We start from the raw sequence: 13,183 nt of genomic DNA, 5'->3' as shown, positions 1-13,183 counted from the left end.
ATTTAACTTTAACTTTGGTTTTCCTTTTTAAAAAAAAAAAAAAAAAAATATTAGGATTAAAATGAGGTAATCACAATGTATTTATTTAAATATATTTTTTGCCATAAAACAGCTAACATAGCAACATAAAAATGTCTGCAGAGTCTATTGAGCACAACGGCTTTCCGTTAATCCGCCCACTGAGACTCCTAGGAATCAAGCAGAGCAGTGTGCATTGCAGACGTCCACACCTGTCGCCGTGTAATAACAGTGGTGTGATCTTTGGTGCACGAAAGCCAGGGCAGTGAAACGAGGCAACCAGCTGCAGCAAACTGGGAAAAGCATGTCAATGCCGGCCGGTAGGTGTTTTTGTGTGGTCATTGAGCTCTGTACCCTTACAAAATGGCCTCCTGCTTGTGAGTGAGCCGGTGTTGTTGCTCTCCTGCTGCCGCGGACTGTTGTGCTTGGTTTGATATTCAGCAGAGTTTGCTTTTTAAATGTTAATATCTCCAATGATAACATTTTTGTATTTTCCGGACTGTAGAGCGCATATAAGCTGCATGCAGTAAATTTGAGAATATTTTTTTTCTCCATTTATTAGCCGCACCAGACTCTAAGCCACAGATATATACGATTGGAAAAGATTTATTGACACAGAAATATTTTGTAAATGTTTATTTACGTACCTTAATTGTTTCCAAACGGTGTCTGTATCACAGCAGTAAAATGGCTGATCAAACAAAACAGAAGTCATTGTCATAGACCCACTAGCTGCAAAAGCTAACTCTCCAATCAGCTAAACAGACTCAATAACTCCACGGTGATGTTTTGGTGAATTTATTTTACTGAGAAATTTGTGAGAGTGAAACAATACAAAACAAATGCCATTGTGATTTAATAATACTAAGACAGACACTCGTAAAAGTTTAAACATATTAGCTAATGCTAATAAAGCTAGCACGCACAAATATGCTTGAAAACACTCCTACAAACATCACTGCGCCAAACAATATGAATCTGTTTAATAAAGTCAAATACAAATATGTTTATTGTTCTCCGGTCAATGGTCAACAAAACAAACAAACAGCTGTACATTCATAGATTGAAAATGAAAAGGTTGCAGACCGAAAGGGTTTAGGCTGAAGTTGAACACTTATTGCGCCTAACCCTATAAACAATGTCAAGTACAAAATTAACTTCCGAAAATTATGAAATGTCCTTTGCAAAACTTATTATGAATACACATTATACACAACATGAACATAGTTCAATTATATACACAGTAAAATATCCTTGCACACTTTTTAAACCTTTGCACCAATTGTATACTATGTATACAAACAATTATTATTATTTATATCCCACATTTAGTTTTTAATTAACAATAATCATAGTATTAACTACAATGTTGATTCAAGAGTGATATATTTTTTCAAGACATTGGTCTTAAAGTGGTTTTTAAATGTGTGAATGGAACTGGAACATTTTAAGGAATCATCCAAACTGTTCCACAGTTAAACTCCTCTAACAGAAAAACATCTACTTTTTAAGCTCGTTCTTATTTTTGCTTTCTGAAAGAAAGCTGAACCTCTGAGGTCATAGGGATTCTCTCTGGGTTTGAACCTCACCTGTAGACACCCAGGCAGCATGTGGTTATGAGCTTTGTAAGTCACAATAGTAGTATTGAGTTCAACAAGATCGTGCAGTTTTAATGTTTTTAATTTAATGAACAGAGCATTGGTATGGTCGTGACAATTTGCATAATTTACAATTCTGATCGCTTTCTTTTGAAGTAAGACTATAGAGTTGATGTTTGATTTGTAATTTTTACCCCATATTTCAACACAATAATCAAGATATGGGAGTGTGAAAGGCAAATAAGGCAACAAGAGAAGTATCCCTCACTTCTCTTATCTAGAGTAAATATGTACAGCAAATATGGGCATCTGCATCAACAATATGATTTGCCTGTGTGGCTGGACTGGACAAAAAAAGAAATAAACCTGATACAGTTGTGATCCAAATTATTCAACCCCCACACAATTTTGGTGTTCAGGCAAGTTGGACATTTATTCCGTATTTTGTTTATAGTCATATCAAATAAAGATGCATTAAATAGACAGATGCAACTTGAATTACATTATATTATGTAACATACCAAACAGTGTCCTTTCTCTTAATATCTCATTGACAAAATTATTCAACCCCTTGAAGATCATAACCCTTAAGAACAGAATTAGAATAAGGTATTTTCAATCAGGTGTTGAAAACACCTGTAGATGTGATTAGAACCATAACGAGCAACAATTAAACTGATTGAAAAAGACTGTGACGCTCAGCTTCTTGTAGGTCAATGGTGTATTTGCAACATGGTGAAGTCCAGGGAGTGGTCAAAGAAGTCAAGAGAGGAGGTAATTTCTCTTCATAAGAAAGGATATGGATATAAGAAAATAACAAAGACATTACACATTCCAAGAGACACAGTTGGGAGCAAAATTCGCAAGTTTAAAGCTAAAGGCACAGTGGAAACACTACCTGGGCGTGGTAGAAAGAGGATGCTGTGTGCAACTGTTGTCCGGTATTTGAAGCGTACAGTGGTGAAAAACCCCAGGTAACAGCTGAGGAACTACAACAGGGCATTGCAGAGGGGGGAACGCAGGTTTCGTCCCAGACAATAAAGCGCGCACTACGAGATGAAGGCCTCCATGCCAGAACTCCCAGGCGCACCCCACTTCTGACTACCAGGCAAAAGAAAATAGACTCCAGTATGCCAAAAATCCTCTGGACAAACCCCAAAGGTTTTGGGAAACTGTTTTATGGAGTGATGAGACAAAACTGGAACTCTTTGGGCCTATGAATCAACGTTATGTCTGGAGGAGAAAAAATGAAGCTTACAAAGAGAAGAACACCTTGCATACTGTTAAGCATGGTGGGGGGTCAATCATGCTCCGGGGCTGTTTCTCTGCCTCAGGTACCGGGAATCTCCAGCGCGTTCAAGGCATTATGAATTCTATTTCCTACCAGGATATATTAGCTGCAAATGTCATGAAGTCAGTGACCAAGCTGAGGCTTGGGAGACGTTGGACCTTCGAACAGGACAACGATCCCAAGCATACCTCCAAATCAACATCAGAGTGGTTGCACAAGAAGGGCTGGAAGACTCTGGAGTGGCCTTCACAGTCGCCAGACCTAAATCCTATAGAAAACCTGTGGTGGGACTTGAAGAAGGCAGTTGCAGCACGCAAGCCCAAGAATATGAATGAACTGGAGGCCTTTGCCCAAGAGGAATGGGCTAAAATACCTGTAGATGGTTGCAAGAAGCTTATGTCCGGTTATGTATCACGTTTGAAGGATGTAATTACTGCCAAAGGGTGTTCTACTAAGTACTAAAGATGCATGTAACTAGGGGGTTGAATCATTTTGTCAATGAGATATTAAGAAAAATGTCCTTTTTTGGTATTTTGTAAAATACAGCGTTACAATTTAAGTTGCATTTGTCTATTTGACACATCTTTATTTGATATGACTATAAACAAAATACGGAATAAATCTCCAACTTGCTAAAACACCAAAATTGTGTGAGGGTTGAATCATTTTGATCACAACTGTATGTAGCAATAAAGATGTTAATAAAGATGCACGCCTTCACTTTGCATCACTGTCACAATCATAAGTCAAGACATTTGGTGTCACTGCATTTCTGTCTGGGAAAAGGCAGGCAATTTCAATGCAATCTGACATTTACATGTATATAAATTTGATCGAAAAGTACGTCCGAAATCTGAGTGCGACGTGAAGGTTGCTTGTTCACTTCAATGACAAAACTCTTGTTTTGTACATTTTCTCATTTGACAACCCCGCGAATGCAAATGAAAGTGCTACAGGGTGCACATTTGGGAATGCATTTCACGGTCATTTGTTTAATCGAGAGTCTGATTACGTTTCATTCGGTTGTTGTTGTAGTTTGTGCATGTTGTTCCCCAAGCTCCGATGTATTCTTTGCGGTTTGCACTATGGCTGAAAGTCTTGCTTGTCAAGTAACCAATAAGAGCACTTTAATTGCCATTTTGCACATATACTGTGACCTATAAATACTACGATATAGTCTTTTGTTATTGCTAGACTTTATGACAAGAGAAAAAACAGCCTCCCAGGTGTCGGTGTCATTTTTCTACTCAAATGATTCAGATCATTTCTAGTAATTACCATATGTTCAGCCATTTTCCATCACTGCATTTCATGTATAACTGTTCATCATTAGCACCTTGTACAGATGGCGGTTAAGACATCATTTCATAAATCAACAGCCTGACTTTTTTGGTGTAATTTGTCCAGGGTAGATCGCTCTGTGAAGAGGCGCTTTGAAACCAGCCGCTATCTCTACAAAGGCATTTCAACGCAGTTAGTTAGAGAGCAGGATAAGAGAGTATGTATCTTTTGAAGAACCTCGCCTGCATTTCCTCTGAAACGTGGGAGTGGAAGGTAACTTGTTTCAGTTCAGGGTTGTTGTTCGATAATACACGAACATCAACCTCCCTCAAAATCATCTCTTCCACTTTTTTAGACAAAATATTGATCACAATATGTTAGTGTTGAACAGTGGCCACTAAACCACACAAATTATATTTTAAACCCCAAATCACAGTGCTTTAATGTATTAAGGTCTGGTCTACGTTTATTTCAAACATGCATACAGTTGCAATATGGTACATCACATATTTCCAGTTTCTTATTACAACATGTCCGACAAGGAGTAGGAAGAAGCAGATCTTATTTAATCCTAACTCTTTTCTGTTTCAAAGCAATTTCTAACACGTCTGTTTGTTCCTGCATTTAATGTGTGACACGAACAAATAAATAAATAAATAAATGACATATTAAATAAGGTTATCATAAATAAATAGTTAAGTAAGTTGTGATTCACATAATGAGATGAATTTGATTATCCATTGTATAATTAAGGTTCAATATGTTTGTCAGGATTCTCCTTCTTGTACTTTGTCAACACATTGAGCTAAATTTGTTGGTTTTCTGACCTGGACTTGTTTCTTCAGCATTGTCCACACATTTAAGTCAGGACTTTGGGAAGGCCATTCTAAAACCTTAAATCTAGCCTGATTTAGCCATTCCTTTACCACTTTTGATGTGTGTTTCGGGTAGGGGTGTAACGGTACACAAAAATTTCGGTTCGGTACGTACCTCGGTTTAGAGGTCATGGTGTGACAGCATGTGACGTCAGTGAGTGTGTGAGCAAGCGAGGTGAGGGACCCTAGCGCGAGTGCGGCTGGTGTTTTGTTGGATTGGCTGTGTGCAAGACCTCAATAAAGCCACAATTTGCAACTAATTGTTAGACTCTTCATTTAACCTGGAGTCTGGAGCTGTGAAGACCTACTGCCGGGTAGAGTGAAGGGTTGTGCGCGCAATGGAGACACTATGGGAGCCGGAAGCAGGAAAAGTGCAACACATGTTTGATGTGTTGTCAGAAGCAGCTGCTGAACAATCTTTGCAAACCTCCGACCTCCATTGTTGAGCAGCCAAAGTGTTCCCAAATGGGAGAACTTAACGAGGCAGGAGAGTCTTCCGGCTCTGGTTTTAACATGTTGTCCTAGCCTGCTAGCTGCTAGCATGTCTACTCGTTCGGTACACCTCCGAACCGAACCGAAACCCCCGCACCGAATCAGTTCTATACAAATACATGTACCGTTACACCCCTAGTTTGGGGTCATTGTCCTGTTGGAATACCCAACCGCGTCCATGACCCAACCTCCGGGCTGATGATTTTAGGTTGTCCTGAAGAATTTTTAGGTAATCCTCCTTTTTCATAGTCCCATTTACTCTCTGTAAAGCACCAGTTCCATTGGCAGCAAAACAGGCCCAGAGCATAATACTACCACCACCATGCTTGGCGGTAGGCCTGGTGTTTCTGGGATTAAAGAGCTCACCTTTTCTCCTCCAAAAACTTTGCTGGGTATTGTGGACAATAAAAAAAAAGAGTATTACCTCCAAATTCTTCAGGATAACCTAACGAGCCCGGAGTGGTCAAAAATTCAACCAGAAGCTTGTGGATGGCTACCAAAGGACCCTTATTGCAGTGAAACTTGCCAAGGGACATGTAACCAAATATTAACATTTCTGTATGTATACTTTTGGTCTCATTTACAGTAGACCCATAATAAATTCATAAAAGAACCAAACTTCATGAATGTTTTTGTGACCAACGAGTTTGTGCTCCAATCACTCTATCTCAGTGGTTCTCAAATGGGGGTACGCGTACCCCTGGGGGTACTTGAAGGTATGCCTAGTGGTACGTGAGATTTTTTACAAGAATTCTAAAAATAGCAACAATTCAAAAATCCTTTATAAATATATTTATTGAATAATACTTCAACAAAATATGATTGTAAGTTCATAGACTGTGAGAAAAAAAATGCAATATTCAGTGTTGACAGCTAGATGTTTTTGTGGACATGTTCCATAAATATTGTTGTTAAAGATTTCATTTTTGGGAAGAAATGTTTAGAATGAAGTTGGTGAATCCAGATGGATCTCTATTACAATCCCCAAAGAGGTCACTTTAAGTTGATGATTACTTCTATGTGTAGAAATCTTTATTTATAATTGAATCATTTGTTGTTGCTTTTTCAAAAAGGTTTTTAGTAATTTTTAGATCTTTTTTCCAAATAGTTCAAGAAAGACCACTACAAATGAGCATTATTTTGCACTGTTATACAATTTAATAAATCAGAAACTGATGACGTCGTGCTGTTTTTTACTTTTTTATCTCTTTTTTTCAACTAAAAATGCTTTGCTCTGATTAGGGGGTACTTGAATTAAAAAAATGTTCACAGGGGATACATCACTGAAAACAGGGTTGAGACCCACTGCTCTGTCACAAAAAAATTAAAGTTGTAGAAATTATTGGTAACTCAAGACAGCCATGACATTAAGTTCTTTACAAGTTTATGTAAACTTTTGACCACAACTGTATGTTCCAGTTTTGCACACATTTCTATTAATTAAGTAAATGTGGGAATTAATTTGACTGTTTCTTAATACAAATGCACTGTTTTTTAAAGTTGCAAGTGATAAACGCTTATTTAGTTAAACAAAAAGAAATGTAAAACTGTGTCAACATACATAAATTAAAGATGCATCAATAATCAATTTCAAATGGAATCGTAGGTCCTGAATTGTAATTGTAATCAAATCATGAGGTGCCCAACGATTTCCACTTCTCGAGTCTTGTATTCAGCCATGAAGGTAAGCTATTCAGAGTCCTGTCCCACAATGCACTGCGGCTCTACGTCACACTTTTAAGCCTACTTGATGGCTTTGTTCTAGTAGTAGGAAAATCTCCCGTCCAAAGGCAAAACCCAGTAACTCAATTTTGGTCAAAACTGAGCTGATAATAATTTGGGAGTTCCTAGGTGATATGCTTTATATTAGTGTATGCGATATTGTAATTTGTTCCGTAAGTAAGCTGTTACTCGCATGGCAGGACCTAGCAACTACCACATAACCGCGTAAATACAACAGAAAAACCTAGTATATCAAGGGACCAATCGGAGCTTCTTTGTCAGTCTCCTTGTGGTCTTTAGTGAGACATTTGCATGAATGGGGGCCGATGGTCAACCTGATTATGTGATATTTTGGCACGTGGGGATATTTGGAAGATTGGAGGACGTTGCAAGCACTTTCAATAAATGTATTGTTTCTTGATTCTTCCCCTTGCATACTCTTTTGGGCAGATAACTGTGGAGGTCAAAATAAAAACTGGACGCTGTACACGGCTCTTGCCCAATGTGCAAACGCAGAATGGGGCCCACCCGAGATTGTGATAAAATATCTGGAGAAAAGGCACACATTCGTGAGAGCAGATTCAATCCATGGCTCAATCGGCAAGAAAATGAAAGCTCAAGAAAACATCTATACGTTTGATGACTTTGTAGATCTTTGTAAGACAGCATCAAGATGGATTGGTTTTCCTTTGTTTTCTCAAAATCAGCTCGAAGTGAGTTACTAGGTTTTGCCTTTGGACGGGAGAACTGTGAATTCCCTGCAATCTGATCGGTTGAAATACTTAAGGCCTGAAACATGAATAGGTTTGACTGTGGAACTGATTTTTATTTCCATTTTAACCTATGAGAAAGATTGCTTCGAAATCCAAACAAAATTCCATTGTACCATAATACAAACAGAAAAACAGAAAACACCTTTGCCCCAATATGAGCATTGTTCATCTGGTGAGCCAAGACTTGATTGCCATTTTTAATTTGACAAGCAGAATCATGTTTGTATCTGCCTCTGGTGATTTCTACTCTGGCATACGTGGGCGGAACCTCATTTAGTCACGAGACCAATGTGACAGAGCAGGATCTCCTGAGGAATCCTGTCCGTTTTCCAGACATCTTCCCTCTGAGTAGACTTCTGTTACTGGGCAACCTGGCAGTGACAGAATTTGGTCATCTGTTGCCGCCTCCGCCCGCCATGAATACACATTTCTCATATTCAACTGCGCGTCATATCCTCCTAAATGTCAAGCACACAGAAACAATCAAAGAGGTGGAGAAAAACCTACTTTATAGCGTGGGTTGATTTTTTTATTTATTTACACCCAATAGTTTGTTGCGAATCATTGTCTCCGCTTCTGAACATTAACAAACCTTAAACAGCTTTTCCAAAGCTCCTGTGTACACTCTGGTTTTCAGTGGAGATTAACAGACAGAACATTAAGTCTATATTTTAACCATGGCCGCTACTTAAAAATTGTGCTCACTTATTGCTGAGCTATTAAGTCTGCGGAGACATAATAACATATGCAGCATCTGTAATCCGTTTCCATTAAAGTTGAATATGTACTCACATGAGTAAATGTTCATATTGTTTACAGAAATACAAAGCCGGAAGGTGTGATGACATCCTGAAATGGAAGCCTCCGAATCTCAATTCAGTGGACTTTCGCCTCAAGATAACGACAGTCGGAGGAGAAGGGTATGTACTTCAAACTGTATTTCTACACTATATACCGTACTTCCTTGAATAGCCGCCGGGCGTGTAATATGCGCCTGCCTTGAATTACTGCCGGATCAAACTCGTTCCCCAAATTTATTAGCGCATGTTTACTTTTACCGCCGGGTCAAATTCGTGACGTCACGATTGACGCTTCACCTGTCGTCATTTTCAAAATGGCGGGGGAGGTTTTTTTTGCTTTTACTATGTGTAAATCAGGGGTCTTGTTCCACAGCCATACAGATCACACTGATGGTTGTGATATAAACAACTTTAACACTCTTACTAATATGTGCCACACTATGTGAACCCACACCAAACACATTTCGATAGAACATTGCTCTGTAACACATTATAAACGCAACATAAGAATTACCCACAATGCCATGCATCCATGACTCTTGGCTATATTATACACCCCGCTAGCACCAAACCTCCAGCCCAAACACCCCAACCCGTGCATCGGTTGAGGTGGGCGGGGTTGGGGGGCGTGTGTATAACATAGCCAAGAGTCATGGATGGATGGCATTGTGGGTAATTCTTATGTTGCGTTTCTAATGTGTTACGGAGCCGATGTTCTCCAGAAATGTGTTTGGTGTGGGTTCACAGAGTGTGGCACATATTAGTAAGAGTGTTAAAGTTGTTTATATCACAACCATCAGAGTAAAAGGTATGGCTGTTGACCAAGAATGCATTGCAATCTCGTATTAGAAGCAGTGAAATACATGCGTCCAGCCGGCACACAGATAGCGTTGTGTAAAGGCGGTCGCGATGACATGTTGTAGAGCACTGGTCCCCAACCACCGGGCCGCGGCCGCAGAAGGAGTTTTTTATTTATTTTTTTTTTTTTTATCACACTCAATTTTTTACTGCATGCCATTGGTAAGCGCAGGGTTGAGAAGAGGTTTTAAAATTATTAGCGCCTGCTTACTTTTACCGCATGCCTTGAATAAGCGCAGGAGTGAGAAGAGGTTTTGAATTAATTAGCGCCCCGGCGACTATTCAAGGAAATACGGTAAGTTGTTTTGCGCTGACATTATTTCACATTAACTTACATTATGCTTTCATTTTTATCTCTCATTTTCCCTCCGGGTTGCCTTGGGGAACAATTTCTCTTATGGAAACGCTGCGGCAGTCTGCAGAGTTCTTTCCTGTCACCATAGCACCCACCCCAGAATATTTGCTTTAAGAGCTTCTAAGTGCAAGGAGCATAGCTGCCCTCCGCATTTTCCCCTCATTCTATGGTCATCATCTTCTGCAACATGAATTATTCAGATTCACCGGTGCTTATCTTTGTCCCCGCGCCCTCTTTGAAAAGACAGTTCTCTGCTGTAAAAAGCAGTCATTTCCTTCCAGGTAATTAGCGACTTTCGATGTTTCTTGTATGCATTAGTAAACAGGTTGTAAACTGAAATAGGCCAGAGTAGTCTTATTGACATAACCTGAAAATGGATGTACTTCTTTGGAAAATAAAGGGGTGTAAAAATATGAACTGATATACTAGTACAGCTCCCGTACAACACAATGCCCCCAAGCTTCACAAGCCCTTTACAAGCCAATTGGAATTTGGACATGCAGTTCCATTCTCAAATTGGATAAGCAACAGTGAAATTAAGCATAAGGCTGCGCACTCGCTGCCTGCTTCTTCTGCCAAGCAGAAGAAGAATATCACAGAGAACAGAGCATTATTATAGTAATTGCACATTACTGAATTACAAATTCTACCAAAAACTTGATGTCTTTAATTTTGTAACACTTTCACTTTATTTATTTTTTTCTGTGCATTAAGAAATGTTAAAACTGCAGGAGTTTGGAAGAGTTGGGTATTTGCGTATGATGTCACCTAGTGGAAGCATGTCGATACTGAATAATGCAGTGCCAAGAACCGAACCCTGTGAAACTCTGCACGTTACCTTCAGCTACCTTAACATACTCCGAGGTCCTCTTTTTTATGAGCAACACACTGCATTCTGTCAGTAAATAAGAGTTAAACCAAGAAAAGGCTAAGTCTGACATACCAATACGTGTTTTGATACATTCTAATAAAATGTTATGATCGACGGTATCAAAAGCAGCGCTAAGGTCAACAAAAAGCAACATGGATGACGCATCAGCATCCATAATTATCAATATGTTTGCCCTAAAACCGGACTGAAAGGATTCACAGAGATTGTTAGACGTTAGGTGTTCATTTAGCTGCTGTGCAACAATTTTTTCGAGGATTTTCAAGATAAAGGGAAGGTGGGACACCGGCCGGTAGTTTACCATGAGGTCAGGATCGAGATTAGGTCTTATGAGCAGAGTATGAATGACCTCTTTTTTTGAATGATAGGGGAACAGTGCTAGAGGAAAGTGATATGTTTATAGTTTTAGCACTAATGGTCCAAACATTAATTACAAACAGCTCCTTGATAAGTTTCCCAGGAAGTGGGTTAAGTCGTTGTGGGTTGAGGATGTTGTTTTGGCTTGTGCAGCCCTTTGAGACCCTTGTGATTAAGGGCTGTATGACTAAAATTTGATTGATTGATTGATTGATTGATTGATTGATTGATTGATTGATTGGAAGCCTTTCTCAAGTATAATAGTTCCAATCCTAATAATAATAGGCACAGCAGGAAGAAACAACATTGAAAAGCCTAGTGGCAATGCATAACTCTAGGAAAGTTCAGTGTTATACTACACTATACTAGGGCTGATATGGTATCAACTTAATATCAGTAACAGCCAACATTCAAAGGTCCAATATCGGTATCGTATCAATAGTTAAAACTTTGTATCGGAACACCCCTGAGTAATAGTGTGTTTAGTCATGCTGTAGTGGACAGTAAATTGTACATTGCTATACAAGCTATACGCTAAATATTCTAAAGTAGGCCTGGGCAATATAGCCTAAAAATAAAATCCCCATATTTTTTTTACAAAAAATTCAATTTATGATTTTTTTCAGATTTTGTACAGCCCATACTTAAAAAACAAAAAACAAAACTTTGAACACAAATGACAGAGATTTTTCAAAACACGTTTTTCTTTTATTTAATCAAAAACTAGTAGATGACTCTGCATACACTGCATCTTTCTCTTGACACAATTCTAATTTGTAAAATGTTCTTTTCAGACCAGATTTATATTGTACTTTTTATGGAATCATTTTCAAAGAATTAAATTAAGAGCTTCCATTGGTAAGCAATTTTTGAATGGAATACTTTTGTTAACAAAAAATGTAGCATTGTACATTTTCTTGCAAAAAATCTCCAACATTGGGGTCAATAAATTGCAAACTTCATATTGACGTCTTGAATAACATATTTCTGTTCATAAAAATGTTACACAACATATTGTCATTTATCATTCTGTTATTTTGTCAACAGTATTAAGGACAAGTGGTACAAAATGAATTATTAATCTACTTTTTCATTTACTGTTAATATCTGCTTGTTTTCTCTTTTAACATGTTCTATCTACACTTCTGTTAAAATGTAATAATCACTTATTCCTCTGTTTAGATGCTTTAGTTAGTTAGTTTTGGATGATACCACAAATTTGGGTATTTGGTTAGTTAGTTTTGGATGATACTATAAACTAACACTAGTTTCCATCATCCATCCATCCATTCATTTTCTACCGCTTATTCCCTTTTTGGGGTCACTGGCGCCTATCTCAGCTACAATCGGGCGGAAGGCGGTGTACACCCTGGACAAGTCGCTACCTCATCGCAGGGCCAACACAGATAGACGGACAACATTCACACTCACATTCACACACTAGGGCCAATTTAGTGTTGCCAATCAACCTATCCCCAGGTGCATGTCTTTGGAAGTGGGAGGAAGCCGGAGTACCCGGAGGGAACCCACGCATTCACGGGGAGAACATGCAAACTCCACACAGAAAGATCCCGAGCCTGGATTTGAACCCAGGACTGCAGGACCTTCGTATTGTGAGGCAGACGCACTAACCCCTCTGCCACCGTGAAGCCTTAGTTTCCATCATATTAAGGGGATTTTTAACCCTGTAGTTTTTTTTGTTGTTGTTGTAACAAGTTGTATTTCCTTTTTGAAACAAACTGCCACAAAACCAAAGTATTGACAACACTTTTCTTTTGTTATGAACAAACTTCTCGCTCTCATTAGCATTAGCCATGATTTGCTATGTTTGCCGCTAAGGAAGTAATGGGACGGCGCAAGCTACGAAAACTCCT

At 38.8% G+C, this 13,183-nt stretch overlaps 1 protein-coding gene across 2 annotated transcripts in view; it reads left to right on the top strand.

The window, feature by feature from the left end:
• Nucleotides 1–13,183, top strand: part of rngtt (RNA guanylyltransferase and 5'-phosphatase) — a 295,667-nt gene that overhangs the window by 226,594 nt on the left and 55,890 nt on the right. For both annotated transcript variants that reach the window (XM_061885874.1, XM_061885873.1), the window contains one exon: nt 8,870–8,970. In XM_061885874.1, coding sequence (XP_061741858.1) covers nt 8,870–8,970 — 101 coding nt within the window. The remainder of the gene's footprint in view (nt 1–8,869; nt 8,971–13,183) is intronic.

The sequence above is a fragment of the Nerophis ophidion genome, linkage group LG24 (genome assembly GCF_033978795.1).
Source record: "Nerophis ophidion isolate RoL-2023_Sa linkage group LG24, RoL_Noph_v1.0, whole genome shotgun sequence".
Classification (NCBI taxonomy): Eukaryota; Metazoa; Chordata; class Actinopteri; order Syngnathiformes; family Syngnathidae; genus Nerophis; species Nerophis ophidion.
The sequence above is the reverse complement of the archived record's forward strand: the minus strand, read 5'-3'. Positions and strand labels throughout refer to the sequence as shown.